This window comes from Aptenodytes patagonicus, chromosome Z (genome assembly GCF_965638725.1).
Source record: "Aptenodytes patagonicus chromosome Z, bAptPat1.pri.cur, whole genome shotgun sequence".
NCBI lineage: Eukaryota > Metazoa > Chordata > Aves > Sphenisciformes > Spheniscidae > Aptenodytes > Aptenodytes patagonicus.
This window is the reverse complement of record NC_134982.1, coordinates 53,150,504-53,178,033: the sequence shown is the minus strand read 5'-3', so window position 1 is coordinate 53,178,033 and position 27,530 is coordinate 53,150,504. Positions and strand designations below refer to the sequence as shown.

At 35.3% G+C, this 27,530-nt stretch overlaps 1 protein-coding gene across 1 annotated transcript in view; it reads left to right on the top strand.

Annotated features, from left to right (window-relative positions):
• The window catches only part of ADAMTS19 (ADAM metallopeptidase with thrombospondin type 1 motif 19), a 162,679-nt gene that overhangs the window by 70,298 nt on the left and 64,851 nt on the right, over positions 1-27,530 (top strand). The window contains exons 8-9 of the mRNA XM_076361925.1: positions 10,560-10,665; positions 26,389-26,529. Of these exons, the coding sequence (XP_076218040.1) occupies positions 10,560-10,665; positions 26,389-26,529 (247 nt within the window). The remainder of the gene's footprint in view (positions 1-10,559; positions 10,666-26,388; positions 26,530-27,530) is intronic.

Genomic DNA, 27,530 nt, shown 5'->3' with positions numbered 1-27,530 from the left:
TGAGGTCAGTTTGTGTTTCTTAATGCTAGCAAGTATTCAAATTGCAATTTCTTATACTACTCTGGTATTAGCAAACTAAAATTTCACTTGCCTTTTTGGCAAAGGTACCTCCCTTTGAATTCAGTCTAGAGTCTGTGATTCCTACTTTTCTTTTTAAAGTCATGTTGTAGCAGAAGCTTCAGTTTGCAAGCCTCTCAAAAGTTTTGCACAAAGTATTTATACTGGGCTAGAAAATTAAGTTGTTCCTTTCTTTCTGTGAAAGATAACTGTTTTTAAATACTTGTCACAGTAAATCTATGCCATCTATTCCTTATGGATTTTTGAATGGATAAATACCAGATATGAGTCATCCAATATTCATCAGGCTGTTTAATCATCTAAGGTATTTGTTCCCATATATCAGGTGGTTTATTTCTCAAAAAATGTTCTAGAAGGAAATATGTAGGCCTGGTAATAATTTTTCCCTGTTATCTGCTTTTACAATGGAACATTTATTTTTAAATGCATCTGAAGAATAAGTTGGTTTTTTTAAAGAACTTCACAGAGAATTTCCCACTTTCAAGAAAGCCTCCATCTTTCAGGCTTTTGTGTGGCACTCTTAAACACAGATAACCACTTCATACCCCAGATGTTCGTAGTGGTCCTACTTGCTTCCTGACAGGTTCAAGAGCTACTATATGCTCTGACACGGGGTTACTTTCCAGCAACTGAACAGAACTTGACTCAAACGGAAAACAATAGGGAAGAAAATGTATTTTAGAAAAGGCTAATTCTGTATGGATGCTGTATAGATCAGTATTACTTTTGCTTCCATCCTTTGAAAGAATATCCTCTGTGGGGAGCAATGAAATGCAAGAATATCAGAAACCAATAATAGCTGATTAGGCTCTTAGATATTCAACATGAGGCGGGTTTAATGTTTCAAACAAAATTTACTTATCTGAAGATATTTGATATTACATGGGATTTTGATTTAGCAGAGGGATATGGCAATGTACCGAAATCACAGTGCAAACACAGTATAGCCATTGCAATATACTGTTGGATCGCAGTACAAATCTGATTCCCGTAACTGGCCTTTGTATGCTCACCATCACAGTGCTGGGCATCCCCAGGTGCCGGGAAGGAATATGTGAGTTAATGTCAGCTCAAGCCCATTGCTCTGTTCAAAGTTCGTTTTGTCAGTTGTTCAGTTTTTATACTCTCTGTTGCACTGAGCCACATATGCACTTACCCCTTGCTGGGCTGGCTAACTCAAGAAGCCATTCACGCTCTTTTGATTAACTCAGGGAAAAACATTTATACAAGCAGTTAATCCACTGAACTGATACAGGCATTTATCTAAAACCCTCCAATCCCTTTTCTGTTGAGATAAGTTCAGCTTTCTTTGCAACAGCTGTGGTCAGTCACTCACATTCTTCCCTCAGCTTCATCAGCACATTGCCCTTGCCCATCTCGTCTGACCCTTCTTCTGTTTTAGGGGTTTATTGACCAGACACAAAAAGGTAAACTTTTTTTTTTTAAATAAACAAGTTTGTTTAAGTAAAGCAGGTGTGGAAAAGAAAAATGAAAGATAGGCTAAATAAGGATCAAAAGCGTGGAAAAAAAGAAAAGTGTATACATAAACACAGAAATGTAGAGACAATTGGTCAAAGTAGACACAGCCGTCATACAATGTGCATACATAGCACCTTTTAACACTTTATACCAATATGGAGTAGTGTTGTACCTGGTCACAAAGGTAAATAAGTAAAAGGAAGTAGTATGATTTGGTTTACATATTTTCTAGTCATTGTGATGATCCATTAATAGCAGTCTTTCCTTAGCTTCTAGGTTAGGGTTCATTCTATCAAAGAAAAGCAGAATTCAAGCTCTGCTTTTTTCCATATAGCATGATGTTTTAGAAGATATTTCTTCCTAATGGTCTTTTTATGCCATGTATGTATATAAGAAAGTAATGGACAACAATAAAAATTTTCTTTGTAAAAAGTAAATTCTCGTTCCTATTTCACTACAGCTAATCCCAAGATCAGAAGTGCAATATGCTTAGATATTATGAGGACTGGAAATGTCTAGTTCACACAACTAGCTTTCCCTGTTCATTCTTGCCCCAGGAAAAAAATATGATCCCTAGAAGGGGTTGATAGAGAAAGCTACAAATACAGCCTGAAAGACGGCAAAACAACATTGTCGCATTGCCCACCTGTAAAGCAAAGGTAATTGTAGAACAAGTTGGAAAAAACAGAAAGCAAGTTCAGTTGTTAAAAATACTTCCTGTGGGGTACAGCAGTATTCATTGTCATCATCTCCCCATCTTGTCTGTAGAGTAACAAGGGTTTTGTCAACGTACAGAAACAGAGTTTTATGGTAGGAAATGGGCACCAACTCTTAATCTGAGGCATGTGATACTCATTCAAATAAACTGTGTATCTGTTATGTCTGTCCAATGCATCAGTGAAAAGCATAACCTCAAGATGAATTTATTTATGCATGTATTTGGTGAGAGCTGTTCTGAAATGGCTGGCGCTCAGCTTGAAACCTGTTTCTGGCTTTTTAAGTAACAAGCTTCTGCTTTGCTTTCGAAAGCCCCATTCAGTTTTGTTGCCAAAGAAGTGAGGTGTCTCCTTTTCAAAGTCACATCTTATTTGATTGTATACAGCTTCCATGAAGCTTTCACAAGGCACTCTTATAATTTACCCCTGTAAATTACCCACTTTTAGGACTGAAGGTCTTTATTGTGTAAGTCCTAAAAGTAGACTTTTCTACTTCTGTCCAAAAGTTAAACTTATAAATGTAGATCAAGATTATTAATAATTTTCTATGCCATGTAAAACAAACATTACAAAAATTGTTTATGTAAATCACACCATGAGGAAGTTAGAGTAATGGATCAAACTAGTTCAATTTCTTAGAAGAAGATTGAGTTATTGCTTAGAAAGATTACATTTTATTTTTCTTCCATATTAACGGTATGAGAAAATATGAAGCAAAGAAAATTTTTATAGCACATTACTCCATATGCTGTGACTTTTCACATTTTCTTCTGAACGAAATGACTTAGGACCTCTTCAAGTTTTAACTTTAATCTAACCAAGTTTTTTTCTGTTTCTAGATTACAGGTGCAAAAGAAAGTCAAATGTGGAGGAAAGGAAGTTGTGACTCTTCTTTTTCAATTTATGGCTTTTTTCTTTTCATTTTCCAGTATGCAGTTTTCTTTTGCATCATTGTCTTTTCCTGTTCACCCATATTTTTATGGACAAGTTTTCCACTTGGTGATGTTGCTTTACAAAAAAAAAAAAACACGGGGGGGCAATTAAAAGATTTTAAAAGTATACAGGCTGTACTCAGTGGCCATGTTACAGTGTATTGTTGCTTTAAATTTTTTCCCTTAAATGTTTTCAAAATTTTTTTCCTATGTTGCTTAGAAGTTAAAAAACAAGATGTGGGACTTATTTGTCAGCTTTTACATTAGAAGGAGGTGTCCTTGAGTTCAGAACTGCCTCGCTTCATAAAGTATTTGGAATAGTGGTGGCCTGAGTATGCTTTCATATGGTTTGAAGCATTCTAGATAGTTCAGTATAAAGCTGATGAGAAGAATTGTAGATGAATGTCATGATACTAAAAAGGCAGTGAAAGAGCAGATGAAGTTAAGTATTGCTGAATACAAAGTAATGCATATCAAGGAAAAAAATGAGTCTTTAGCGTATTTGTGTGAAATCTGAAACTAGGAAAGAGATCAGAGAATGATAGTGGGCAGTTCTCTGAAAATGTCATCTCAATGGTCAGCTGAGTAAAGTGACTATTAGGACTGACTAGGAAAGAATAGAGAACCATCGAAAAATCATAACGCTGGTCTTTTATTAACCCATGGTACACCTGACCTTTTGACTATAACCACTTTTGTCAGAAAGACTGTAGTAGAACAAGAGAAGGTAAGGTATGCAGAGGGCTGTAAGATGTCAGAAAGGTGTGGTTGGCTTCTGCTTGAGGAGTCGCTAAATGTGCTAGAGCTTCTCAGTTTGTCATTGAGATAGCTGACAGAGCTGTGGGAAGGCACAGATGGCTTTGAATAGATGAACAGAGCTTTATATTTGAGTTAGAATACCCCTATGCAGTCGTCATAAAAAGAGAAAAATGTACTTTGTACACAATTACACTCTGGAGATATTTGCCATCACACGTTATGGACCCAAACTCTGATGCAGGTTAAGAAGGAATACCTAAATTCGGAGAATAAATGCTGTGGTGGCTGTTAAAGACAACAGTATGGATGCAGCCTTTAGCTCAGGGGATCCCTACAACACTTGTCAGCAAAGGCCAGGAGTGGACAGTGGGGAAGATTCACTTACTGTCTCATCTGTGTATTCACCTTGAGAGAATTGTTTCCCATGTGGGCTGCATTTTAGAAGAAAATTAGTATCTTCCAGCAGTTCTGCCACCCCATCCCTATAATAACATATTAGACATCTGTGGACTGTTCATAAGGTGCAAGAACTAAGGACCTAAAACTGTACAATCACACATTCAGAATTTGTTCATGCGTGTATGGCATACATCGATATGCCCTCCCCATTTTTAGACTTTTTTTCCCCACTCTAAGGATTAAAGTGCAGCAGTTTGTTTAAAGGGAGAAGAGTAAGCTTAATAGTCTATTCTGAAACATAGAATCACATACTTATTAGATATTGATAAAGTATTTTTCTGGAAGCGTTAGTTTTTCTAAGATGTACATAAATCATAAACTAACAAAACAGGTGAATAAAATTTGAGTTACATTTGAGTAAAATGCAGCAGAAGTTGATTTGGTTTTATCCCATCATTTTTTCGAATGTCTTGCATCGGTGTGTATGTGCATTTGTATATATATACACGCACACATATAGGTGTAGTTATCCCTGTTGATATTTCTCACTTTAAAAAGAAAAAAAAAATATTTCTAGGCTTTTCTGTTTGCATTTGAGATTCCTGTTTGTTAACTGTTTTGTTTGGATTGCTGCCGTGTTTAAGGGCTGCTGATTCAGTGACAACTGACAAGACTTTTTCCTGGAAATCGTCAGTGTCTGGGACTCTCTTCAGAGCAGCTTGTGCTAATTAGACTTTTAAGTGTTAGCTCTGTGGAAAGCTTTTTTCTCCTGCTTCTTAACATCTGGGCTGCTAACAAGAATCATGTTAGATTAGTAATCAAGTCCAGTTAAGCACTATCATTTATGCTCACAGGCCCATTGATTTGCCAGTTCAAATTTAAAATACTTATGTTTGAATCAAAAGCCAGATGTACTTAGGCATTAAATTATGTTTCTGTTGCAGTGGCTTGCTAGGTTTGTGCATCATCAATAATTCAAACTAAGGTCATGCTATCAGGAGTGTATCGCTGCATGGCACCTTCTGCAGGCTAAAGATTTTTTGGGGGAAGTTTGTGATTCAAATCGTCATGAGTTTTTCTGCATGTTTTCTATCCGTTTCAGGCTTACCTATATTTCATCAGTGTTTTATACTGTTGTTTAGGAACGTTGGTGTAGAAACTTCAGAAGAAAATTCCATGCTTAAGTATTACTTTTATTCATAGTATGTGCTTAAGCAATATCAGTTGTATGTATACTAACTTAATAAAAAATAGATCCATTGTTCGTGAAGTTCATGAACAGTTTCAATATTCTCAAAATTATATCTAATGTGCATTCAATAGTAGTAGTGTGCTTCATTATTTTACCTAGATGACAGGGAATGCAGTAGACACTGGGAATCTGTTCTATTTTACTGTTTTTCATCTTGGTCAAATCTGACAATTTTTACTGGTGGATAGATAGCACAACAAGGAGTGTACTATCCCTAGATTCCTGAGAATATAACACACTCCTTCATTAAAAAATGCTTAGAAATGGAAATGCGCTTTTTTTTTCTGAACTGTGCTATACAAATACATGGTCTTTTCAGTTCTTTCAGCTTGTGCTTTCAAGTGTTGGAAATGGAACATATGTATTTGTTTTTTTACGGAATTTTGATTTCATATGGACTGGAAATTCAGGTAGGCTCTGCTCTTGATCAGTAGTGGAAGGGACATCTGGGTGATCCTCTATCCCTCTTCATCAAAGAATATGTTACAGGAACTTTGTTCTGTATTTTGTATGGTCATTATTGCCTTATAATCTAGAAAAAAAAAATCTGTTGGGCAAAACATTACTGTTCCCAAAACAGAAGAGCTGTGAAATAGCTCAGGAATGTGTAGAGTTGATATCCAGGTGATATCAATGGATTAAACTGGTGGTATGTGGAAGGGTCTCTTTAGCTTTTAACACGATCTAAAATTAGCAAGTAGATTTTGGGGCAAGTGTGAGGAAAGGGATTCAGAATAAGCACATAGCTAATGGCATGACAAACCAAGTTTGAATGTCTTGTGAAACCCTGGACGTTCAGAGGAAAAAAAATTCAAATGTGCTAAGTAAGTAATTTGGTGATTAAGACCTTCAGAATAATAACTCAGTTCATTGGATCACTATGAAGGGAAAAATAATAACCATTCTCTAGCCTTTTACAATACAATATTAGAAATGCAGACATATTCAAGTCATACTTGCGTGTTGTATGGTCACTGTAAGAAAGAGCAATGTTTGTATGTTTGCATATTTCTTAACGTGATTTTGGTTTTTTTACTGTGGAGTTTTTGTTCCTGCGGACAGTGCTGACAGCAGCCTTTTAATATAGGTAGTGGATTTATGTTATGGGCAGCAGGCTGTGAATGAGTAGGTAAAGCTGACAGATTTGTTTGGATACTTTAGTCGGTAATGTGTTTTGTGTAACATCCCTGTGAGCTGAACCATGGCTTTTCAACCAAAAAGTTGTAAATGTGTGCCTACTTTGAAAGAATAAATAGTTTGATGATTTGATGAGGATGTTAATTAAGAAACCAGGAAATTTTAAAGAAAATTTATCGCATTATGTAGAATGAAATACCCATCTCTATAGGTAGCAGTAATGGTAGTAGCAATAAACCACTGCTATGACTTTGGCAAAAGTTCTACTTTTCTGAAGCAGCATGTATTTCATTTGGATATTTACGTGTTTGATAAGAAAATGTAGTCCCTTATGTGGTTCTTCTAGGGCACAATGGTAAAGCTTTACTTTCTTAATTTGTATTGCATGTATTTTCTTCTGAATTAACTTGGGAAATAGGTATCTACAGAGTGAAGTAATTTGAATATTTTACATTTGGCATGTATTCATTCAGTGTCTTTTTGTTTCAAAACACAGCTTTCTTTATAGATAAATAACAGGATCCTTCCTTAAATTGTCAGTGTGATGATGTTACTGCTTTCTAGCCAACACTTTTCAGATACTAAGTGTTTTAATTTGAAGCTGTGCGTTGAGACCGTGGGGTTCACTAGGAATACCTTAATCATAACAAGGGAGCAATTGTTCGTTGTTTTTTTTTTTTCTTGTGGATTTAACCTTGGAGCAGTTCCAGCTGTGTTAATAAGCCACAGGAAGCTGCAGTAGACGTACATATATTTAAGGAAGAAATTCCTTCTCTTACCTAATGCAGAGACAACTAAGCAAGAGCAGCTGCTTACTGAAGTCAGTTTCTTTTTCTCTACATGTGAAATTAATAACCAAGGACAAGACATGAAACTAGTTCAGGGCTAGTAGTTGGCTGATTTACATCCAGTAGCTGCTGTTGGATGTGGCTTTCACATATGAGGTTGACTTTGTTTAATAGGGGAAAAGGCATAAAGCATTAATTGCATTTGATGCCTTTGGACAGTTCTAAAATCAGAAATCTAATCTAATCTAAATGAAATGCAGGTCTTATATTTCATGTTACACTTAAAAAGGTCAAACATAATCAATTCCCATCAAGGAATGCCAAGTATAAAAACATTATTGATGATATATATTGAGTATTGTTGAATATGCCTACTGCTACTGGCTGCTTCTTCTGCAGAATAGGTATGAAAGTTGCAATGTGCATAGTTCTTTTGGAATAAACTGGGGGGCAGGCAGGATAGTAGACAGCAACTGATAGTACTTATGTTGTTGTATGGAAAGAGATTGCTAATGTACTTGAACCTGCCATTTCAGAGGCCAAAAGAAGGTTAGGGGACTTCTTTTCCCTACAAAAAACTAGAGAGCGTCAGACAGTTTTCAGTTAGTACTCAGCATCAACAGGCAGAGGGAGGTTTGGGAATTCTCCTTCTGTAGATCCCAGCAAGTAAGTTTTATCCAGCTAAGGATAGCCATCATCAGTAAGTGTCATGGTTTAACCCCAGCCAGCAATGAAGCACCACACAGCCGCTCACTCCCTCCCCCCCAGTGGAATGGGGAGAGAGAAATGGAAGGGTAAAAGTGAGAAAACTCTTGGGTTGAGATAAAAACAGTTTACTAATTGAAATATAATAATAATAATAATAATAATAATAATAATAATAATAATAATAATGATGATGATGAAAAGGAAAATAACAGAAATAAAACCCAGGAAAGTGATGCAAATGAAAACAATTGCTCACCACCAACCAACCGATGTCCGTCCAGTCCCTGAGCAGCGCCCCCTCCTGCCAACCTCCCCCCTAGTTTTATTGCTAAGCATGATGTCATATGGTATGGAATATCCCATTGGGCAGTTGGGGTCAGCTGTCCCAGCTGTGTCCCCTCCCAACTTCTTATGCACCCCCAGCCTGCTTGCTGGCAGGACAGTATGAGAAGCTGAAAAGTCCTTGACTTAGTGTAAGCACTGCTCAGCAGTAACTAAAACATCCCTGTATTATGAACACTGTTTCCAGCACAAATCCAAAACATAGCCCCTTACCAGCTACTGTGAAGAAAATTAACTTATCCCAGCCAAAACCAGCATAGTAAGGAAGGTATTTCTCAACATTTTGCATTCTAGTAATAGGAATGCCCACACTTCAGAATGAAGCATTGGATTTTGTCTATGGCAAGAGTAATTTTTCTATTTTGTTTTAGCACTTCATAAATTCATTGGTGTTGGCTGAAGTCAGGGCCCTGATGTCTGCTGCTTCTGTAGAGCTACAGTATTAAAAGCAGCTCTATCTTTTTCAGTTTGGTCATCAAGACTTGAAAGAAAATGCATGTAATTGTGGAACTACAAAGCACAAAGTGGTTTTAGAAATATTTTTCTTTTTACTTCAGCCACTGGAGCATAACATTCAAAATAAAACATTACATTTCAGAGCATTTCTTACTTATCTTATTTTCAATAGAGTTAATATAAATGATACCTACTTTTAGCATGAGGTGTCATTTGAAGGACTTCAGGTTTTTTGCTTTGAACATGTTTTGCCTTTTCTTGTATCCCAATTACTTTTACTCTTGCTCCATTTTTTCTCCATTCTTTGGAAAGAAATACTAAAAGTTGAAATATTCTGCCTTATTCAAATCTAATTTGATTGTTTTGTTCAGTTCTGAACAACATTTTTTGTCACATGAGTTCTGTGTCCAAAAACTTTCAGCCAGATCTGTTAAGAGCAACACTGCCAGACTAGTGATGGGGTTACTACTTGAATTTCATGCTGTGGATGAGGCGTTGTGGTCACAGACTGACAAATACCTGGGTTGTAAGAAGAATGACTTTTATCTTGTTAACTTAGAATGCTAATTATGACTAAATTTCAAACACTGTCAAACATTTCAAACTTGACCTTTACATGCGAACATCCAGAAAACATGTTGATCCAGAGGGCACCATTCCATTGAAAGGATGTTCCTGGGAAGCAGGCCAAACACTTGAAACAGCATTTTGATTACTTACTCTGAAATTTCAAACAAGTGACGACAATAGGTCCCCACTAAATGTATTTGTAGTCTGAGAAAGATTACCATTACACAAATTAAGCTGCATGTTCCTCAAGCTTTTACAATTACAGACATTCTACTTTTTAGAAGCTGAATTTGAAATCAAAAACCTACCATTCAGGCTTCTATTTTTTTAAAACTTAGGTATTATATAGTAGAGGCATTATAGCCTCTACAGTGAATATGTTTGTTAGGCTGCAGTCTCCTACGAATTCTTCTAGTTCTGTGACACCTGACTCCTTTACACATTTTTAAAACCATTCACATGCTGAACACTGTATCACTACTTAAGAGTGATAATGTAGGGGCACGACTCTCTGCTTTACATTCTGTTCTTCTAAGTCTGTCAGAGAAATACCTGTTCGGATTTGTGCCCTGTTGTTGTAGACATCTGTTTTCATTTACAGTAGTATCGATATTCATATGTGTGTTCTATCACATCTCATTAAGGTACCTAGCAACGCTTTTAAAGAACACATTTCCTGCATGTTGGAGTCTATGTAATCAGGTAATATTACTATCAGGTAATATTGCCACTGCTTGCGATTTTTTTGCTATCTTTTGTCCAATTTTGTGCTAAAATCTGTCTTCTGGCTTATGAGTAAATAAACCTTTGTGAGATACCTGTTTATATATTTGGATGACTCTGACCACAATAAGGTTTCAGACTTGTTTGGGGTCAATAATGCCATTATACATACAGTTAGTAGTAACAAAAAATAATTTACTGTGGTGGTTATGTTTCCTAGGTATAGCATATCTGAGTGGAATGTGCAGTGAAAAACGAAAATGTATAATTGCAGAGGACAATGGTCTGAATCTCGCTTTTACCATTGCCCATGAAATGGGTCACAAGTAAGTATGTGGATAACAAACCCTAGTATTTGTTTGCATGTAATATTACTATTATTTGATTAATTTGATTGTGTGCTTCAGATTTTCCTTTTTTCTTTTAGGAAGGCTTTTAAATTGGATGAAAAATTTGGAAAACAATGGTTTTGTTATTAATAATAGTGACATGTATTGATATATAGTATGTAAAATAAGAAAATGCTTACAACTTGGAGTAATACAGGAATCTTTATAGCTACACAGTAACTAGGTTAGCTGGAAGGACTGACATTGTCTAGAGGAAAAGCAGGTGCCCCAAGATGTTTTTTCTTTTGGGACTGTGGTATTGTGTATCAGATCCAGCTCTGACTGTTGTTGCCAACAAACATTTTAATGAGATTGTGAATTGGAAGAGCCCTTATTTGATTTGGCTTTCTCAGACTAGATCCCATTAAACTGTGTAATGGTCGTCGATCATCACAACATGAATATTGTTTTTTCCTCCCCTTATTAGAAAAGGACAACAAAGTGAAGGTAAAGGTAACTATCCTTCACAATTGGATTGGATGTTTTTACTCATTACATGAGGAATACTTTGAAGCAAAAGTGAAAAATTCTCATGTTACAATAATCAAATTTGTTAGTGGAAGTTGTATTTGATTCTTGGCTTCAGTACTTGTTAAAGAAAAATAAATAGGAGAGTTCTTATTTTAAAATAAAATAAAAGGGAGGTGTGTATTAATCTGTCATTTTTACCTGCACTGTCTGCTCCAGGTATCTGTGTATACATTTTTAGAATAGCAGCTTCAGAGTGACAACAGAGAGGGATGTTTTATTAAATGCTTTGAACCTCTGAATGTTGAGGTTAGGTATCTTAGGACAAACACTTTGAATTAGACGTGATTTGGTTTAAATTTGGTCAAAGCTGTCTGAGAATGGAGGTCATAGCACCTAATGTTGAAATGTGATGTTGATTACAAGAAAGAATTGGAACTTAAAATATTTCTATTTAAAATTTGTCCTGGATGCAAAATAAGCACATTCAGAGCAATTACATAACTTGGAGGAAAAGGATGATATGAGTATCAGGTGCCACATGAAATTGATCTTTTCTGTTTTTTATTTTTTTGAGTTTTTGTAACTGCAGAAAGCAACTCCAGGTTAATATAAGCCAGCCTGTTTGCGTGATAGTTACGATAAAGGAAAGACTTCAAAAGAAAAATTTGTTTGTGTTTTGTACCCACATGCTGCCCTATTTCTTTTTTTCACTGTAGTGTTTGCTAATATTGGAAAGGGGGATGGGTAGAGGAAGACTCATTTTCTGTACACTTGTTCTTATGACAGTAAACCATGACAGAGAGATAAGGGGAAAGAAACAATAACTGAATGAGATCTGCAGATAAGTTCATTGATGGAGTAAGTTAGAAAATTTTTTGAGGCAGGTATGATAATGATGATATGATATGATATGATCGTGCCCCTGTACTCGGCACTGGTGAGGCCGCACCTCGAATACTGTGTTCAGTTTTGGGCCCCTCACTACAAGAAGGACATTGAGGTGCTGGAGCGTGTCCAGAGAAGGGCAACGAGGCTGGTGAGGGGTCTGGAGAACAAGTCTTATGAGGAGCAGCTGAGGGAACTGGGACTGTTTAGCCTGGAGAAAAGGAGGCTGAGGGGAGACCTCATCGCTCTCTACAACTACCTGAAAGGAGGTTGTAGCGAGGTGGGTGTTGGTCTTTTCTCCGAAGTAACAAGTGATAGGACGAGAGGAAATGGCCTCAAGTTGCGGCAGGGGAGGTTTAGATTGGATGTAAGGAAAAATTTCTTTCCTGAAAGAGTGGTGAAACATTGGAACAGGCTGCCCAGGGAAGTGGTTGAGTCCCCATCCCTGGAGGTATTTAAAAGACGTGTAGATGCAGTGCTTAGGGACATGGTTTAGTGGACATGGTGGTGTTGGGTTGATGGTTGGACTCGATGATCTTAGAGGTCTTTTCCAACCTCAATGATTCTATGATTCTATGATAATACCAGATAATCTAGAGAAATATAAGTACTGCTTTATGCCATGCACAGTAAACATATGTTTAGAGAATAAAAAGCTTGGCAGCGGAATTACTGGATTTGAAAAAAGAGGCATCTTGATCAACAAGAAACGTAACACCTTACGCTTCCTGAGAAATGGTGATGTACAAAATCCTAGATGCAGAAAACGGGAAGCAGGTACAAAATTCTTGCAAAGTTATGGGTGATGTATTGGTTCTGCATTAGCAAATTTGAGAATGTGAGATACTGATCTCATAAAGAAGTTTTCATCTTGCAGCAGACAAGTCAGCCCTATTTTTGACATTGTAAGGGCTGCTGGATGCCAGACAGTATCTGGAACAAGTTAGGCAGGGAAGCTCACTGCTGCCTAGCACTTCTTCCAAGACTGCTGCACAGGCCAGGCTCTATAACCCTTGTTGCATTCGGTCCTCAACTTGAAATATTTTCATGGCTTTGCATTGCTGTGGGACTGAGGAAGAGAAAGGATTTAGCATGATCTTCCTACAGGGACATAAAACCTAAATTGCTGATATATGAATCCTGGGAAAAAATGTTAAAGGCTACACTATGAAATTTCAGAACTTTCAAATCCCTCCATATTAATTCAAATAAATTTGGAGAAACAAGTCATGATGATATCCCAGCCATCATATTCTCACAGTAATAATGGCATTTGGATGTCCTTAGAGACATTCTCACATTTCTTTGCAGGTACTGTAATAGACATTTAAAAACAGTGGAAATAAAGAATAAACCAAATCTGGTTTCACAGTAAAGGACAGGATGTTATTTGAACCACACGTTTCCTCAAGAAATTCAACCTTATGAAGGCTAGTAACAAGCCACATAGAAATTAGGAAGACTACTACAAAAGTGAAAAAATAAGTAGCCAGAGATATATGAACAGCTGCCACAAAAAATAAAAAATAAGGGGCAGCCTCCACTGCAAAACATGCAGAGGCATTCAGCTTGATCCCTGCTTCATTATGGAGCCAGAGTCCTTAACTGTTGCAATCTGAAATAGAGAGTACACCAAAGAGAGTAAGGTGATATTTCAGAGACATTTGTTTTCTCTGCATGACTGTCACTGTCTGCCCACCTAGCCCTGGCAATTGCAAAGAAGCACACTAGAAGTAGTTGACTATTTGTGGAGAGACAATATAAAAATATTTGAAGACAAACATTTGAATGAAGGTCCCATTGAAAAGGACCTCAAGAGATTCAAATGTAACGAGTGTATTTCTCACAGAGATTTGTCTTGCTCATTCTCAATGGTCTCAGAAATGGAGATGAAATGATCACCATCTAGACCAGTCATAAATCTTTTCCTCTTTCAACACATCATGTTTTCTAGAAAATTTTCACAAACTCTTTCTGAATCTTGAAGTCACTTATCTCTTACCTTCTTTTTTTGTTTAATATCTTTAACCATTCTAGTTGCTCTTGCTGTTGAAAAGAGTCCTATTCAGCAGCACAGGAGAAGCAAAAACTCAAAAGACTCAAAGACTTTGCCTCTCAAAGTATGATGAAAAACCCCTTAATTTTTTTGTCTTCTGTACAACAAATAATATACTTGCTCATAAATTATCATTCAAATAGACTCAAAATTTATGCAATATAGACTCTGTTGATTTTTGTTGATCAGCCTGAGAACATAAACAAACAAATACATTCACAATTGCCATTGTTTTGATGAGTATAAAAGTATCTTTGAAAAAGATAACAGTTTGCTTTTGGAGAGCTTGTTTTTATACACCAAACTCCATGCTGTTATCTATATCTTTGAGATTCATTTGTCTCTGGTAAAATCTCATGATCATTTGCAAACTCAGAACAATTTTGCAGACCTCTAACGTCACTGACATCATTTGCATAATTACAGGTTTAGGGGACTTTAGGGGGGATGGGGTATAGCCCCTGTGCTGAAATCTAGGTTTGCTTGCACAGGAACACAGTTGAAGAATTACAGTTAATTATATTGAATACTTCTGATACATGCATGTTTATTAAGTGTTGTGGTTTTCTTAGTTTTGCCAATTAAAACAGAAATATTCTTAATGAAATACAATGGCAAACTGAACCTTACTTTGCAATATGAAGTGTCTTTGTTCTAGCCATGTATATCTGAAAGCAGATGATCTTTTAATGACATTGAGAATTAATGTTGTAAGTCAACAATTGATTTTTGAGCACCATCTTGAAATATTAGGAGCCAGTCTGTGTAATCAGAGATTAAAAACTATAACACATTGATGGATTTGTTTTTAATAATCAAATCCTATTTATTAAAATAAATTTAATGAGCAATTAAGTAATTATATAATGAGGTCATATTACAGAATAAAAACAAACAACAATGAATTAAAAGACATTGTCTCCATGTGGAGAACAGAGAGAAGAAGAGAGAGAATGCTATTATTTCGGTTATCAAGTAACACTTATATCCTCATTTTACTTACATGATGGCTGTCTGTGGGATATGACTCCTTCTTAAGTATGGAGAAATAAAGGATAGATGTAAACTGCAGTATTGGGAAATACATTAATTAACAATTATTATGTGCTCTAAGTGTATTTTAAAAGTTGTTTTAAATAGTTGAAAGATACTGGTGGAATTTCTGAGAATCAGTTTTATACACATCCACATTCTTTTTCTGGTAAGTGTTTTGTGAAATATGAAATGTACCTATTTTTAAAATTCAGGATATTCTACCAGGTATTTTGTAGTTCCAAAGAGGAAGTCTGTGGAATTTTTTGATCACCTACTTAATAACTCATAAGCAAACAACATACATTTTTTGTGACAATATTAAACAATTGTATGTAATACAGTGGAACTTGAAGAGAGTTTTAAATGGGAGATTAGGAAATGCTAATGGAGCATCAGTTACTCCATGCATTTTTGTTATCACAGTCCAAAATATTATAACAGAACACAATAAAATCAACAAGAATAATAAAAGCAACTGTCTACCAATCTTTGTGAATGAGTTACTAATGTGGAGTAGGGAATCTCATTAAAGTAACTGAAAAAAGAGCTATCTTGGTATTTATAAGGTTAAAGTAGGATTTTACAATTGAATTCTGTCTAACAAGGAACAAGATTAGCACATAGAAAGCAAAGGTATTAATTAGATTTGATAGAAGACCTCCTTACGTCTTGAAAATCATCTAATCACAAGTATAATGAGAAACTTCAGGAGCAGTAGTGGTCACTTCCACTGATAAAACTGTTGCACAGTAGGATTCATATTAGTAAGGATCACTAAATTAAGGCATTTGACACGTGGCATTTTGTCTCAGATGTTAAGTCAAAGTATTTGTTTACCATTTATTTTGATCCCTTGTCGTTCAGCTGTGAGAGAAAGAATGAAGCCTTACTTGATACCTGGGTGGATATGCTTACAGACCACCCACTGTTTACATATTAATGACTTTTCTATCTTGAGAAAGAAGCGTAGAGAGGTTTTACAGGACAGTGGCACTGTTTTTCTCTTTCCAAAATACCTATCTGGGGGGTATACCAAGAATTTTGAGTCTCCTACCTGTTAGTCCAGCAACTTTCCCAAAGGTTAGCTTCACCAGGAGAGGGTTTTGGGCATTAATTTGGAAAAAAAAAAGAAGAAAACTCTCTGCCTACTTGGTCAGCGACAGCAGCCTTTCTTATGAACAATGAAAGACTCCCTCCCCTTCCATGTGCCTTCCCCTTTTCTGGGACAGACTACAAAGGCAGTTTGTAATTCCTACTAACTCATGATAAGCATAGCTTTCTTTTGTTCTCCAAATAAGGAAACATATCTCTATTAGGACTGTAATTGTCAGTATCTGTATTAACAGCATACACTTTTCATTCCTGAAAACAGAATTTAGATGAATAATCCATGATTTGAATCACAGTACTGAAATTACCTGCTTCCATAGGACCTTTCTTTTCTTACATGTGATAGTTGACTTCTACCCATGCAACAGATTGTACTGTTCTTATTTGGATAATTATTTAATTACATTTATTTTATATTCCAGAATGTGGGATAAGTTTTTTTTTTTTAGAATAAATTTGAAAGTAAAGAAGTGACACTTTAATGCTGTTTTATCACAAAGGAAGAAAAATACTTTCTCTCTGTAGCGCAATTTTCTGCTCTGAGCAGGCAGCCAAATGAATTTTTCTGAATGCTCAGAACATTTTAGTTGATTAAGAAATGAACCATAAATGAAATAGTATATGATCGCAGGACAATGGATCACAGTATGAAATTATGAGGTAAGCAATTGTAGAAGTTGAAAACCTGTTTCCTACAGAAATAAATGCAGGTGTGGTAAGTTGAAGAATAGTTTTGAAACAAAAACTGATGAAAGTACTAAGGAGCCCATGCTGTAGGAGGTGGTCTTTTGAGGTTCCTCAACTGCAGAAATGTTTCAGCACCAGTACAGTTCCTTTGCAACTGCCTTCATTAGTAGACTATGTTTCCCAAGTTTGTCCTGAAATCCCTTACTCAGGCTTTTGATTCAAGTGAAAGAGTAAAAATATGAAACTACTAGGTTCAACGTGACTACGATTTATTTTATTTCAATGATCTTTTTTTTTCCAGCTTCAGGCCATCTCTTCTAAAACATTAGAATTTTTAAGCCTCTGCTTTCATTTTTTTGGATTTTTTTCACTAACGCTGACTTATAAATTATTTCTTTGTAATTAGTAAGTTAAGAACCAATAGGTTTTCTAAATTTGTTGATCTAGAAGGCTGAGAAATTCATTTCTTGGCACCCAAGAAGGCTTTTTCTTTATTTTGGCTTTAAAATACCAACTTTACTGTTGGTCAGGACCTTCTTATTTCAGGTTATGCTTTTCTATCTCCCCTTTCCTTGATGTGAAGCTGTTCCTCTATTTCTGTCTGTAATTCCTATACAGAAAGACATATGCCTTCTAATTCAAATACATCCTCTTAAAATTTTGGGTGGTTTTTGTCATTGTTTGTATAATTTGTATACTAGCATGAAGGAGACAGGCTAGCAAAATTTTTGAGCCCTATCATTCAAAGCACTGGAACATACAAATCTGAGAAAATCCCATCCTAGTTATAAGCATAAACAATAAGTGAATGAATTTCTAGGAAGTATAGACGAATCTCAAAATATACCTATCTTTTATATGCTGTGCATAGCATTTCTCTTAAAGTAGATCTGCATAAGAGAGATACCATGATGTCATATATTTAGCCAACTCTGATTTGTTGATAAATTATAGACTTAAAAAATGTTTGCAAGGTGTAGATTATTTAACCAAGGGTATATTGAGCTGACATGTTAGGATAGTTACTCCATTTACTAATAATTAAGCTAAGCCTTTATTCAGTAATGGCCATAATATCACTCTGGGGTCCCTTTCTCTCAGAGCTCTTCTTTCCCAGCATCCTGACTCAGGTTATCTTGGGGTCCTACAGTGTCAGGCGTTCCCATGGCAGTGACTACTGAGTAAGAAAGAAGCTGCTGCAGATCTGTTGTGTCACTGGGGACCGTGCCAGTAACCTGTCCCCAAATAATCTACTTTCTTCCTTCTCTCTCCCATAAAACCCTGATCCCATGGGCTACAGGGGCAGTGGCTAGAATGTTCAGGGGAAATGCCTGTCATTGTGGCCTCCTCCCAGCTGCGCAGATGCTCTCATTTTCCCCTCATTGCTTCTTTCCTTAATTTTTCTGTCCTTTTTGTCTAACGGTCCGAAGCTGAGTTTCTCAGTCCAAGTTTAGATACGTAGTTACAGATATTAATCTATCTGTAGATAAACATCCATAGATTCAGGGAGTTGGATACAGAAGCAGCCTGACTGTCAGAGATGTTGAGCTTTAACTATTTTGAGTGATTTTCATAATTACTGAGTTTTTTATTCAAAATAAAGGTATTGTTGACTGTCAACTGAAGTGTGGACACGGGAACCTAACTTTGAGCAATACAATTTGAAAAGCACAGCTGCAGTTTGCAAAATTGAGCTTTATAATGATTTTAAAAATACATGCACAACAAGCTATAAGAAATTACCTTTCCCATACACGTATTTGTGTCAGTGACATATTTACAGAGAAATGGCTATACTTCTCTGCAGTTTGTGGATAGCTGCATAAAACATGAACATATTTTCATATTATTTTTGGTATTGTTTTACTATCTGTGGTAACATTTTCTGTCCTGTTTGTTGAAAAAAGTTCACTTCACAGGAAATTTTATCTATAAAGCATAGTACTTTTTTAATAAGAACATAGTTTTATTAAATTTACTCTTAACAAGAAAGATACAATGCTTCCCCTTTTCTTTGTTACTGAGTTTATTGTTTTGATAAAAGGTAATAGGGGGTTTTCACTTTGTATTGCATTTCAGCTTTACATATTCTTTATTTCAAACATGATTTATACAAGTATCACCCCAGTAGTTTCGTCACAAATGCTGCCTTTTTTTCTGTTAGATTAGGAAAAGAATCCATAACTGTTCAAAACTGTTGCAATAAAAAACCCACAGTGCACTGGCTGATCTTTAAAGCCTTTTTTTAAATGTCTTTTTTTTTAACTTATTTTAATGAAGTTCAAAGGATCTATTAGATGTTCAGCCATTCAAGCAGGACATTTAATACCCCTCTAATGATAGCAAATAGAAAGTAATGGCAAAAAACAGCATTGTCCAAAAAAAGCAGTCACAAGGTCCTTGAGATCACTTTAGATTCTGTCATTCAGTTTCATGCTTTAGTAGGTAAGTTCTTTAACAATCAATAGTCTCTGGTCTTCCTGCATGCATATGAAAGTAGGCATCTGTGTTCCACAGTCATGAAGTTATGCTGATTTAAATCAGCTTAGGATCTTATTGGGCAGATGGGTATATCATACCAAACTTCCCAGTGGTCTGGAAATTGTCCAACAAAATACGCTTGCAATTAGAGGTGACAGAAAAGGATGCAGTTTATTACATACTTTGCATTTCAATTTACTCTCAAAATTTGTGTGGTGATTGAAAACCATGAAAAAAAATAGCTTAGTCCAATTCTAAGAACAGACAGAGGTTCAAGGAAGATCTTATTTTATGGAAACACATCACAACAATGCCTAGCAGAAATCAAGCCTCACTGGCCTTTTGCTGGTAGCTAGACAGCTCGGGAAGAAATGAAGCACTGAGACAGTGAAGTAGCACTGTATCAGCATTTTTAGTAAATTAAAAAGATATGGTAATTTTGTACTTGAAATTTAGAAGATTAGTAAACTCTTTCTCTAGCGAGGTATCAAGGCTTCCATTTCTGCCAGACTATAATGTTCCAGGATGGATTTATAATTAATTTTCCTTATAATAGCATTTGTAAACTGAACAGTTAGTAACTGAACAACAGCCTACAGGATGCATAGGCTTAACTGATAGTCTGATACATTTAACATAGCTGTGAAAACGTTGGCAAAAGATCATAATAGTGTCAACAGTTTTTGTTAATAAGGAAATTCAATTTTTTTTTTTAATCTGTTCACTGAGTACATGATAGCTTGAAGTCTTTTTCCTGATAACATATTTTCTTCAATTTGAAGAAATGTTATATGTCAATGTTTTTCCTCAGCATAAGATTAAAGTTATAAACATAGACATAATTGTTTATCTTGAAATACTGCAGTTTGCAGGGTGTGGCATAGGCATCGTATATGCCAGAAGTGCATATACTTTTCCTGTATTGTATCCTCTCTGTAAAAAACTTCAGCAAGGGGCTATATGTATCTTCATATTATGATGCTAAATTCATCTGTCACATCAAAGCTTTAAATTATTTATATACTTAAGTCAAAGGACCATGACACGGTGCTATGTCTAGATCCAGCTTCTTGAAGCATGGTAGTAGAAGTGTTGGAGTGATAGAGAAGAAAGCAGTTGTTTAGCAAAAGTTACAAACTCAGGTGGACAGTAGCATGCAGTATATGTTAATATCCGTATATTAGTATACATTTTGTATTTTTTACCCAATTGTTTTAAGATTGAAATTGTAATCTGAGTTGCCAACGTCCTAGAAGAACGAGCAATGATTCACAAGAGAGAAATATTCATTGCGTAAACATATTTCTTTTGATTTTTTCTTTTTATCATCGAATTATTAACAAGAAGATTGAGGTTTCCTAGTCCAGTAGATTCTTCCTTTGAAGACAAAGTTTTTCCAAAAGAAATCATCTTTTACCTTTTACCATCATAGTTTTTCTGTGGCTGGGTTACTTGCCTTTCAATTCACTTTAGGCTAAATAATTCATTTACAAGTAGAACCACGTCTTATCCCATTTATGCAATGATCTGTGAAGCCCTCATATGTTTTAAAACGCTTATTAAAAAATCATACAAGACATTATTTCACTAACTGGGATTTTAAAAAAAACAAAACAACATATAGTAATACATATTTTTTGCATTAATTCTATAAAATAGCTTATAGAAACCTGCTACTAGTCTGTTTGTTTACATAATTTTCTCTATAAATATAGCAGTGTGTTAAAACTTTTTTTGTTGAAAAAGTGCAACACAAGTACTAACAAAAGTAGTGCAGCTTCTGTCTCCCTGTCTGTGATTGATAGTCAAATGAGTGGTGTTATTTTCACTTACCAAATACACCCTTGTGATACTGTGATATGCAAAATTTCAGAATAGACAAATTGTTGGGACAATCATTGTACTATTTAATGCCATATAAGCTTTTAAACCTTGTCGTTTCCAAGTCCATAGTTTAAGAAGTTTTGATCCTTCTAACATAGTATTGCACGTAATGATGACAAAAAAGAGAACAGTAGAAATAATAGGGAGGATAACACTTTGTAATTAATAATAATTTTTAATTAATTCTTATTTTTATTTTTTAAAGTAATAGAATCAATTATATGTTTGTGATTTATTTGCTAGAATGGAAGAAAATCTATGGGATAATTATCTGTAGGATAATAATTTCAGTAAATTTACAAATGCTATGTAGCAATCATTTATAAAAATATGAATTTTGAAAGAAATCGGATGGCACCCTGTTCCCGCCACATACATCACAGGTATAAACTGGCAGCAGCATTCAGAGGTTTACTGTCTCCTTCACAAAGGGAAAGGTTTTTTCAGTAATTTTCATTCTGTCATGAGCTTAAACTAGTACTGTTATCCTGGACCCACAGTTTGCACTCATCATTCCTCTGCTGCTTATATCTCTTGGGCTGAACTGTTATCTTTTAGGATTTGGGAATCTATTTATTATGCTGAATATTCAACAGCCTACCCCTGGTTCCTTGGGTACTTGCTCTTGTGGTTTTCCTAATCCATCTCTTATTTCCTAACCTGTCTCACTGTTAGTGACTGTAAAACTCTGAACAGTAGTAGTTCTCTTTAATCTTTTTAATTCTAGCTTTTTTTTTATTTACAGATAGACCTAAAGTAATTCTCCACTTCTATCCGAACTCACCCAATTAATTTGCTCCTCTGTTAAGTTTTTGGTACTACTTAGTCTTTGTGCCTGCATTGCCTGTTTCTAGTTTAATAGCATCTTTCTTGTTCAGTTGCACTATCATGCATTTAAGTGGAATGTGATGGTGATAACCAGGTCATCATGTGCCATTTGCAAAGCACAATGAAAATAATGAATAAATAATAAAAAGCTTTCCACCTGGAAGAGTGTGGGGTCACTGAGCAAATTCATGATGCCATGAATGTAGCACATGTGGGAGAATTTTGGAGTCCTATAGTTAGAAGAAATATAAAATAGCACTTTACAATGCAGACTTAATTCTTTCCAGAAGATGTGTGCATAGCCTTATTTAACTTATTTAAATATAGCATAATGACTGAGGACCCTTTGTTGAGACTTAAAAGAGCTTTTATTTCTTAATACTTGGCTATAATCAACTCAAATCAAAGTGTGGTACTTGGGACTTTTTCGGTATGTGGGTTGACACTGGAATGCATTTTGTGCCTGCAAGAATATAACCCATTCCCTTGATGGCAGGAGAGATGCTGTTGTGTATCTTGAATCGAGCTGTACACGTATAATTGCAGCAGTAGTGAATTGTAAAATAATTACTTTTTAACTGAAAAATGGAACTAATATTTGTCTCCTACTTTTGGTGGCCTGAGTTGTTAATTCTGACTTCTAAGCACAGAGAAATTAAGGATTTTTCTTTGTACTATTCCTACTGCACATTAAACATCATCAGGGATCATCTTCAAAACTTAGCAGAGATTGTTCCAACTTTCTGCATGATATCACAAAAAAAAAAAAAATCTGGCAGTGTCTTTTAAACAAGTCTTAGAGGTTTTATTAGATAGAAATATTTTTTCAGTTGACTTGACAACCATGTAAAATGTTAGTGGAGTTGATTTGACCAAGGCTCTTTGTCAAAATACTTTTAAACTGAGATTATTAAAATATATTTTGTTGCATAGTGTGAGTTGAAATATTGCTAATATTTTAGTTAGGGAATGCATTCCACAGGATGCTTCCTACTTTCGTATTATATCTGCTGTATATAGTCTTTAACCAGAATGGGTGGAGCATTTTTATACATCAGTGAAAAAATAACTCTTCTGTTCTTAAAACAGCATTTTATTTATTTCCGTGTAGAAATGATCTACTACTTGTTAGCACTGTCTAGCACTGTCTTCTTTGTTAATTATGTTTTTTCAGACTGTTAAAAAGTTATCTTCTTACCCCAAACTCCCTTGTCTTCCTCCCACATGCACATGGTGTTGCTTTGCTTTTGCATGAGGTTGAATGATCACAGCTGTGGGAGAGAGGAGCTCACGGACAGATAGGGCAATGTGCCCAATGCTAGCATAATAAATTCTATAGGAAGAGCACAGAACAGTACCTTACACAGACACAGTTTCTGCGGTGCCTTTGTTTTAGTGAAAGGATGTAGTTGTCTCTGTCATGTAGACAGTACAGCAAGGAAAGCTAGAAAATACCATGACCACCAGTGTGAGCATTGAATATTGTTATATCCCTGATTGTTAATGAAAAAGTAGGTATACATGCTTACATTACTTACTCTCTTGCGGGATAGGAAGGTAGCAATGACTGTTCAGCTTCTTTCTTTCACTACACATAATGTGATGTGGTGAAAGAAATCAGAAGTCAATGCTACTGCGTATCTACTTTTACGTGGTCTTGTAATTGATACTAGGTCAGATACAGTATGCAGTCATTACCATGCTGTAGAAGAGACCAACAGTATGTATTGAGGAAAAGATTTCTGAGAATGTTTAAGAGCGGGTTCTGTTGCTACTTAAGCATATTCCTCACATATTGTCTTGCGATTTAATTAGTTGATGTTAACATAATGACCTGTACTTCCCTTTTGAAGTAGCTATTCATTCTGGTAGTCAAAGGCTTTGATACTGGTCTTCACTGCTTGCTGGGTATTTTGTTACGTGTACTTCATGTGGAGGTGGAAGTGTATTGAGGAATGAATCCTATTGGATTAGTGCAGATGCTTTGAACTACATTTGAATGTCAAAGCAGAATAGGAGAAGTGTTACAAAAGTATAGCAGCTGAAGTCATGGAAGACGGTTGGAATTAGTTTTTTTTATTAATGCTTAATGTTGCTGATATACACAGTTGTTATAAGTACAACAGTTTTTACCACTTCTTACCTTAAAAGACAATGTTGTCCTCAGAATTTAGGTACTCATGGACTATACAGAACGCTTCTGTGGTAGTAGGTTGGAAAAAAGGGTTAAACTGATGTTCGTCTGTAATGGTGGCTAGTGGAATTGTTTTTTGAAACAGCAAAGATCTTGGTTCAGCTCAGCACGCGTTTTTCTGGATGATTTTACAGACTCGTTTGTGACAAAGTCTGATTTCAAGAATTGTTCTTCAGAGTGGATGGGAAATAATAGTAATCAGAAAATATTTTTTAATTTTTTGTAAATTTTTTAATTTAAAAAATGTTTTAAATAACATATAAATGTGTTAATTCCCACTCTGCATAAATGGGAGCCATCAATTCTATAATAAATTGTATCAACAAGATTTTGTGTACTTGTATGTTGTAAATGCTTTATTTCAAATTATAGTGTATATATATGATACTGATAAATGAGTACTTTTGCAGTAAGGAAGTATATAACTTGAAGAGCTGTAAGCAAAATCTATTTCTTGTGCAGTCAGCAAAGTAAGGTGTCAGATTTTCTGTGTCTTCTTCCGTAGTTCTTATGGATAGAACTCTGGAGATAAGGACATCTCAAATTCTGCATGTAAGGCACGTAAGAATAATGTAAGGAAAGTGCAAAGGCACTTTTGTGTAGTTGTTTTGTCCCATTCAGGCAGTTCAGGAAAAGACAGAAGCTAAGATGAGAGTCAGACAGATTTGTTTACCTTGGTTACACTGTTTGCAACTAACAAAATTATCCGATTCATGCAGAGGGAGCTGTTCCAGTGCTCTAGAATGTGGGGTGTACACATCACTGTGAGAGACTGAGCGCTCTGATAGGCAAGATAAAGCCTTACATGGCATTTAAATTCATTTCATTAGTAAACACAAGGTAATGCAGCCTGCAAAATGATATAAAATTTGACCTAGTCATGAGGGGGTTTTAGGATAGAGTGAAGAAAAGTGAGCTGGTGTTTTCAGTGATGGGTGGCAGGCCTTTTTTGCCCTTTGGCACTGCAGTGTGGTGAAATATGGAGAAGCATGATGTACTTTAGTTTTTCTACAGAAGCAGCAACCTTCTCCCATCTTTGCAGTCTCTAAGCGATTTGGCTGCTCTTTGGCTGAAGGAATCAGTACAAGGTGTAAAGCTTTATTCACTCTAAAGTTTTGCTTTTCTGCAGGGCAGACTAGGGCTGCAAAATCCCAGCACCGCTTTGAATCCAATGCTCTGGAGAGTAGTCCCATACTCATTTACAAATCTTCAAAAAGAGCTGGGAGTATTTCATTTATTTCTCTTAATGCCAATCAAGCATGTATCCACTTTAGCTAATTTTGAAAACTTTATTTTTATTTAAGTCTGTCTGCTTCCTCTCTGTTTACTGGTTGTGAATGAGAGTGACAGTGAATCTTCAGTTAAAGTAGCACCTTCAAGCAGATTTTTAGTAGAATTTTTCATTGCAGTGCCCTATGTGGGAACTCAGTGGGATGCATACGGATGCTGAGTCTTTAAAATCAAAATCCATTGAATTGCTTCATCAGTTATTTCTGCCAGTAGACATTGAAAACACATTTAGGTGATTTTTCTTTAGATACAATAAATATGCATTAAACTAGTAAGCATTTTACTATTCTATAAAATTTCAACAAACCAGTGTCATATGGAATTTAGATAGACTCACTGCCAAAATATCGAACAATTCACTGACCTAAAAAAGTAAATTTCCAGTATTTTTATTGCCCATTAGCGAGAGAAGTACAGTTCATTAAACATGCAGTAGTTGTGCAGTTCTGAACATTCAAAAAGTTGTCCAGAGTAGATATTGAACAGCTTACTAGAATGTAATATTTCTCATCAAATGAATGAGGCTTCACTTTCACCTTTCAGTATAGAATTGTCCTCCACACACGGTTCCATGTAGTGCTGTGAAAGGGATCATGAAAAAAAATCAAAAGAGATTTCCTACATGCAATATACATGAGTTTTTCATAACCTCTTGCAAGAGTTATAACTTATAAACATTTTGAAAACAACTTGTTATTTTGTTGTGCTTTGGTTTATTTTTAATAACTTCAAAATTCAGCATGGGGATAAACCACGACAATGACCACCCATCCTGTGCAGATGGTCTCCATATCATGTCTGGGGAGTGGATTAAAGGACAGAATCTTGGGGATGTTTCATGGTCTCGGTGCAGCAGGGAAGATCTGGAAAGATTTCTCAGGTATATCATTCAAGAAAAAGAATTCTTACTGTATGTCATTTAGAAATAGTTGCAATAAATATCCTGAAATAACAAGTTTTCAATATTTTTTACCACTTCAGTGGGAGATTTCTGTTTGCATAATCCATCAAAATAATTTCAATCGTCATGAACTGTATAATATTTGACAGATTGATTAAAATCTGTTTTCAGCAATTATTTGTATTTTTATATATTCATGTATTAATGTATATGATTATACTTACATATTTTTATATGTTTTTATTAATGTATATGATTATACTTACATATTTTTATATATGTTTTGTATATATGTACATATGTTTAAAATATATTAATATGCTATGTATTGAAGAATGTTGGACAGTTAATGACCTATGAACATTATGTAGATTCTCTGATCTATGTTGTGCCATTTAATATCAAACCATGCAGTATAATTACATTGTTAATTTTTTAAATAGAAATTTACTATGAGATACTTAATAGAGAAGAGTATACGTAGAAACCAAATTAAAACATTTAATTCCACTCTATATCTCTTAAATAGGATCTGTTCCCTAAAGCTCTGTTCCTGTATTAAGTTTATAAATATAACTGTTGAGAATTTACTTGCAACAGTTAAGCAGTCCTCAAAAGGTCTGCTTTATGACACTGGAATAGTTAGTATAAGTTAGGTGTGTCAGTCTGACACATTTGTACTGAATCTAGATAGAAATCAAAACCATGACTTGATGCTTTAACAGGCTTAAGTATTTTCAAACATTTTTTCTTCAGTTTTTGAGAAAAAAAATTCTGGCTACCAGCTCAGAAATGTATGTGTTTTTAAATGTGTGTATATATATAACCTGAAGTGATTAATTTGAGGTCCTGCTAGATGTGAAAACTAAGCTACATAACTGCCTATGCATTATAAATTGTCTGCTTTTTTATAATTGTTTAAACCTCTATCCAAACCTTAATCAGTTAAGTAAATTTTACACTAAAATGTTGTCCAGTGC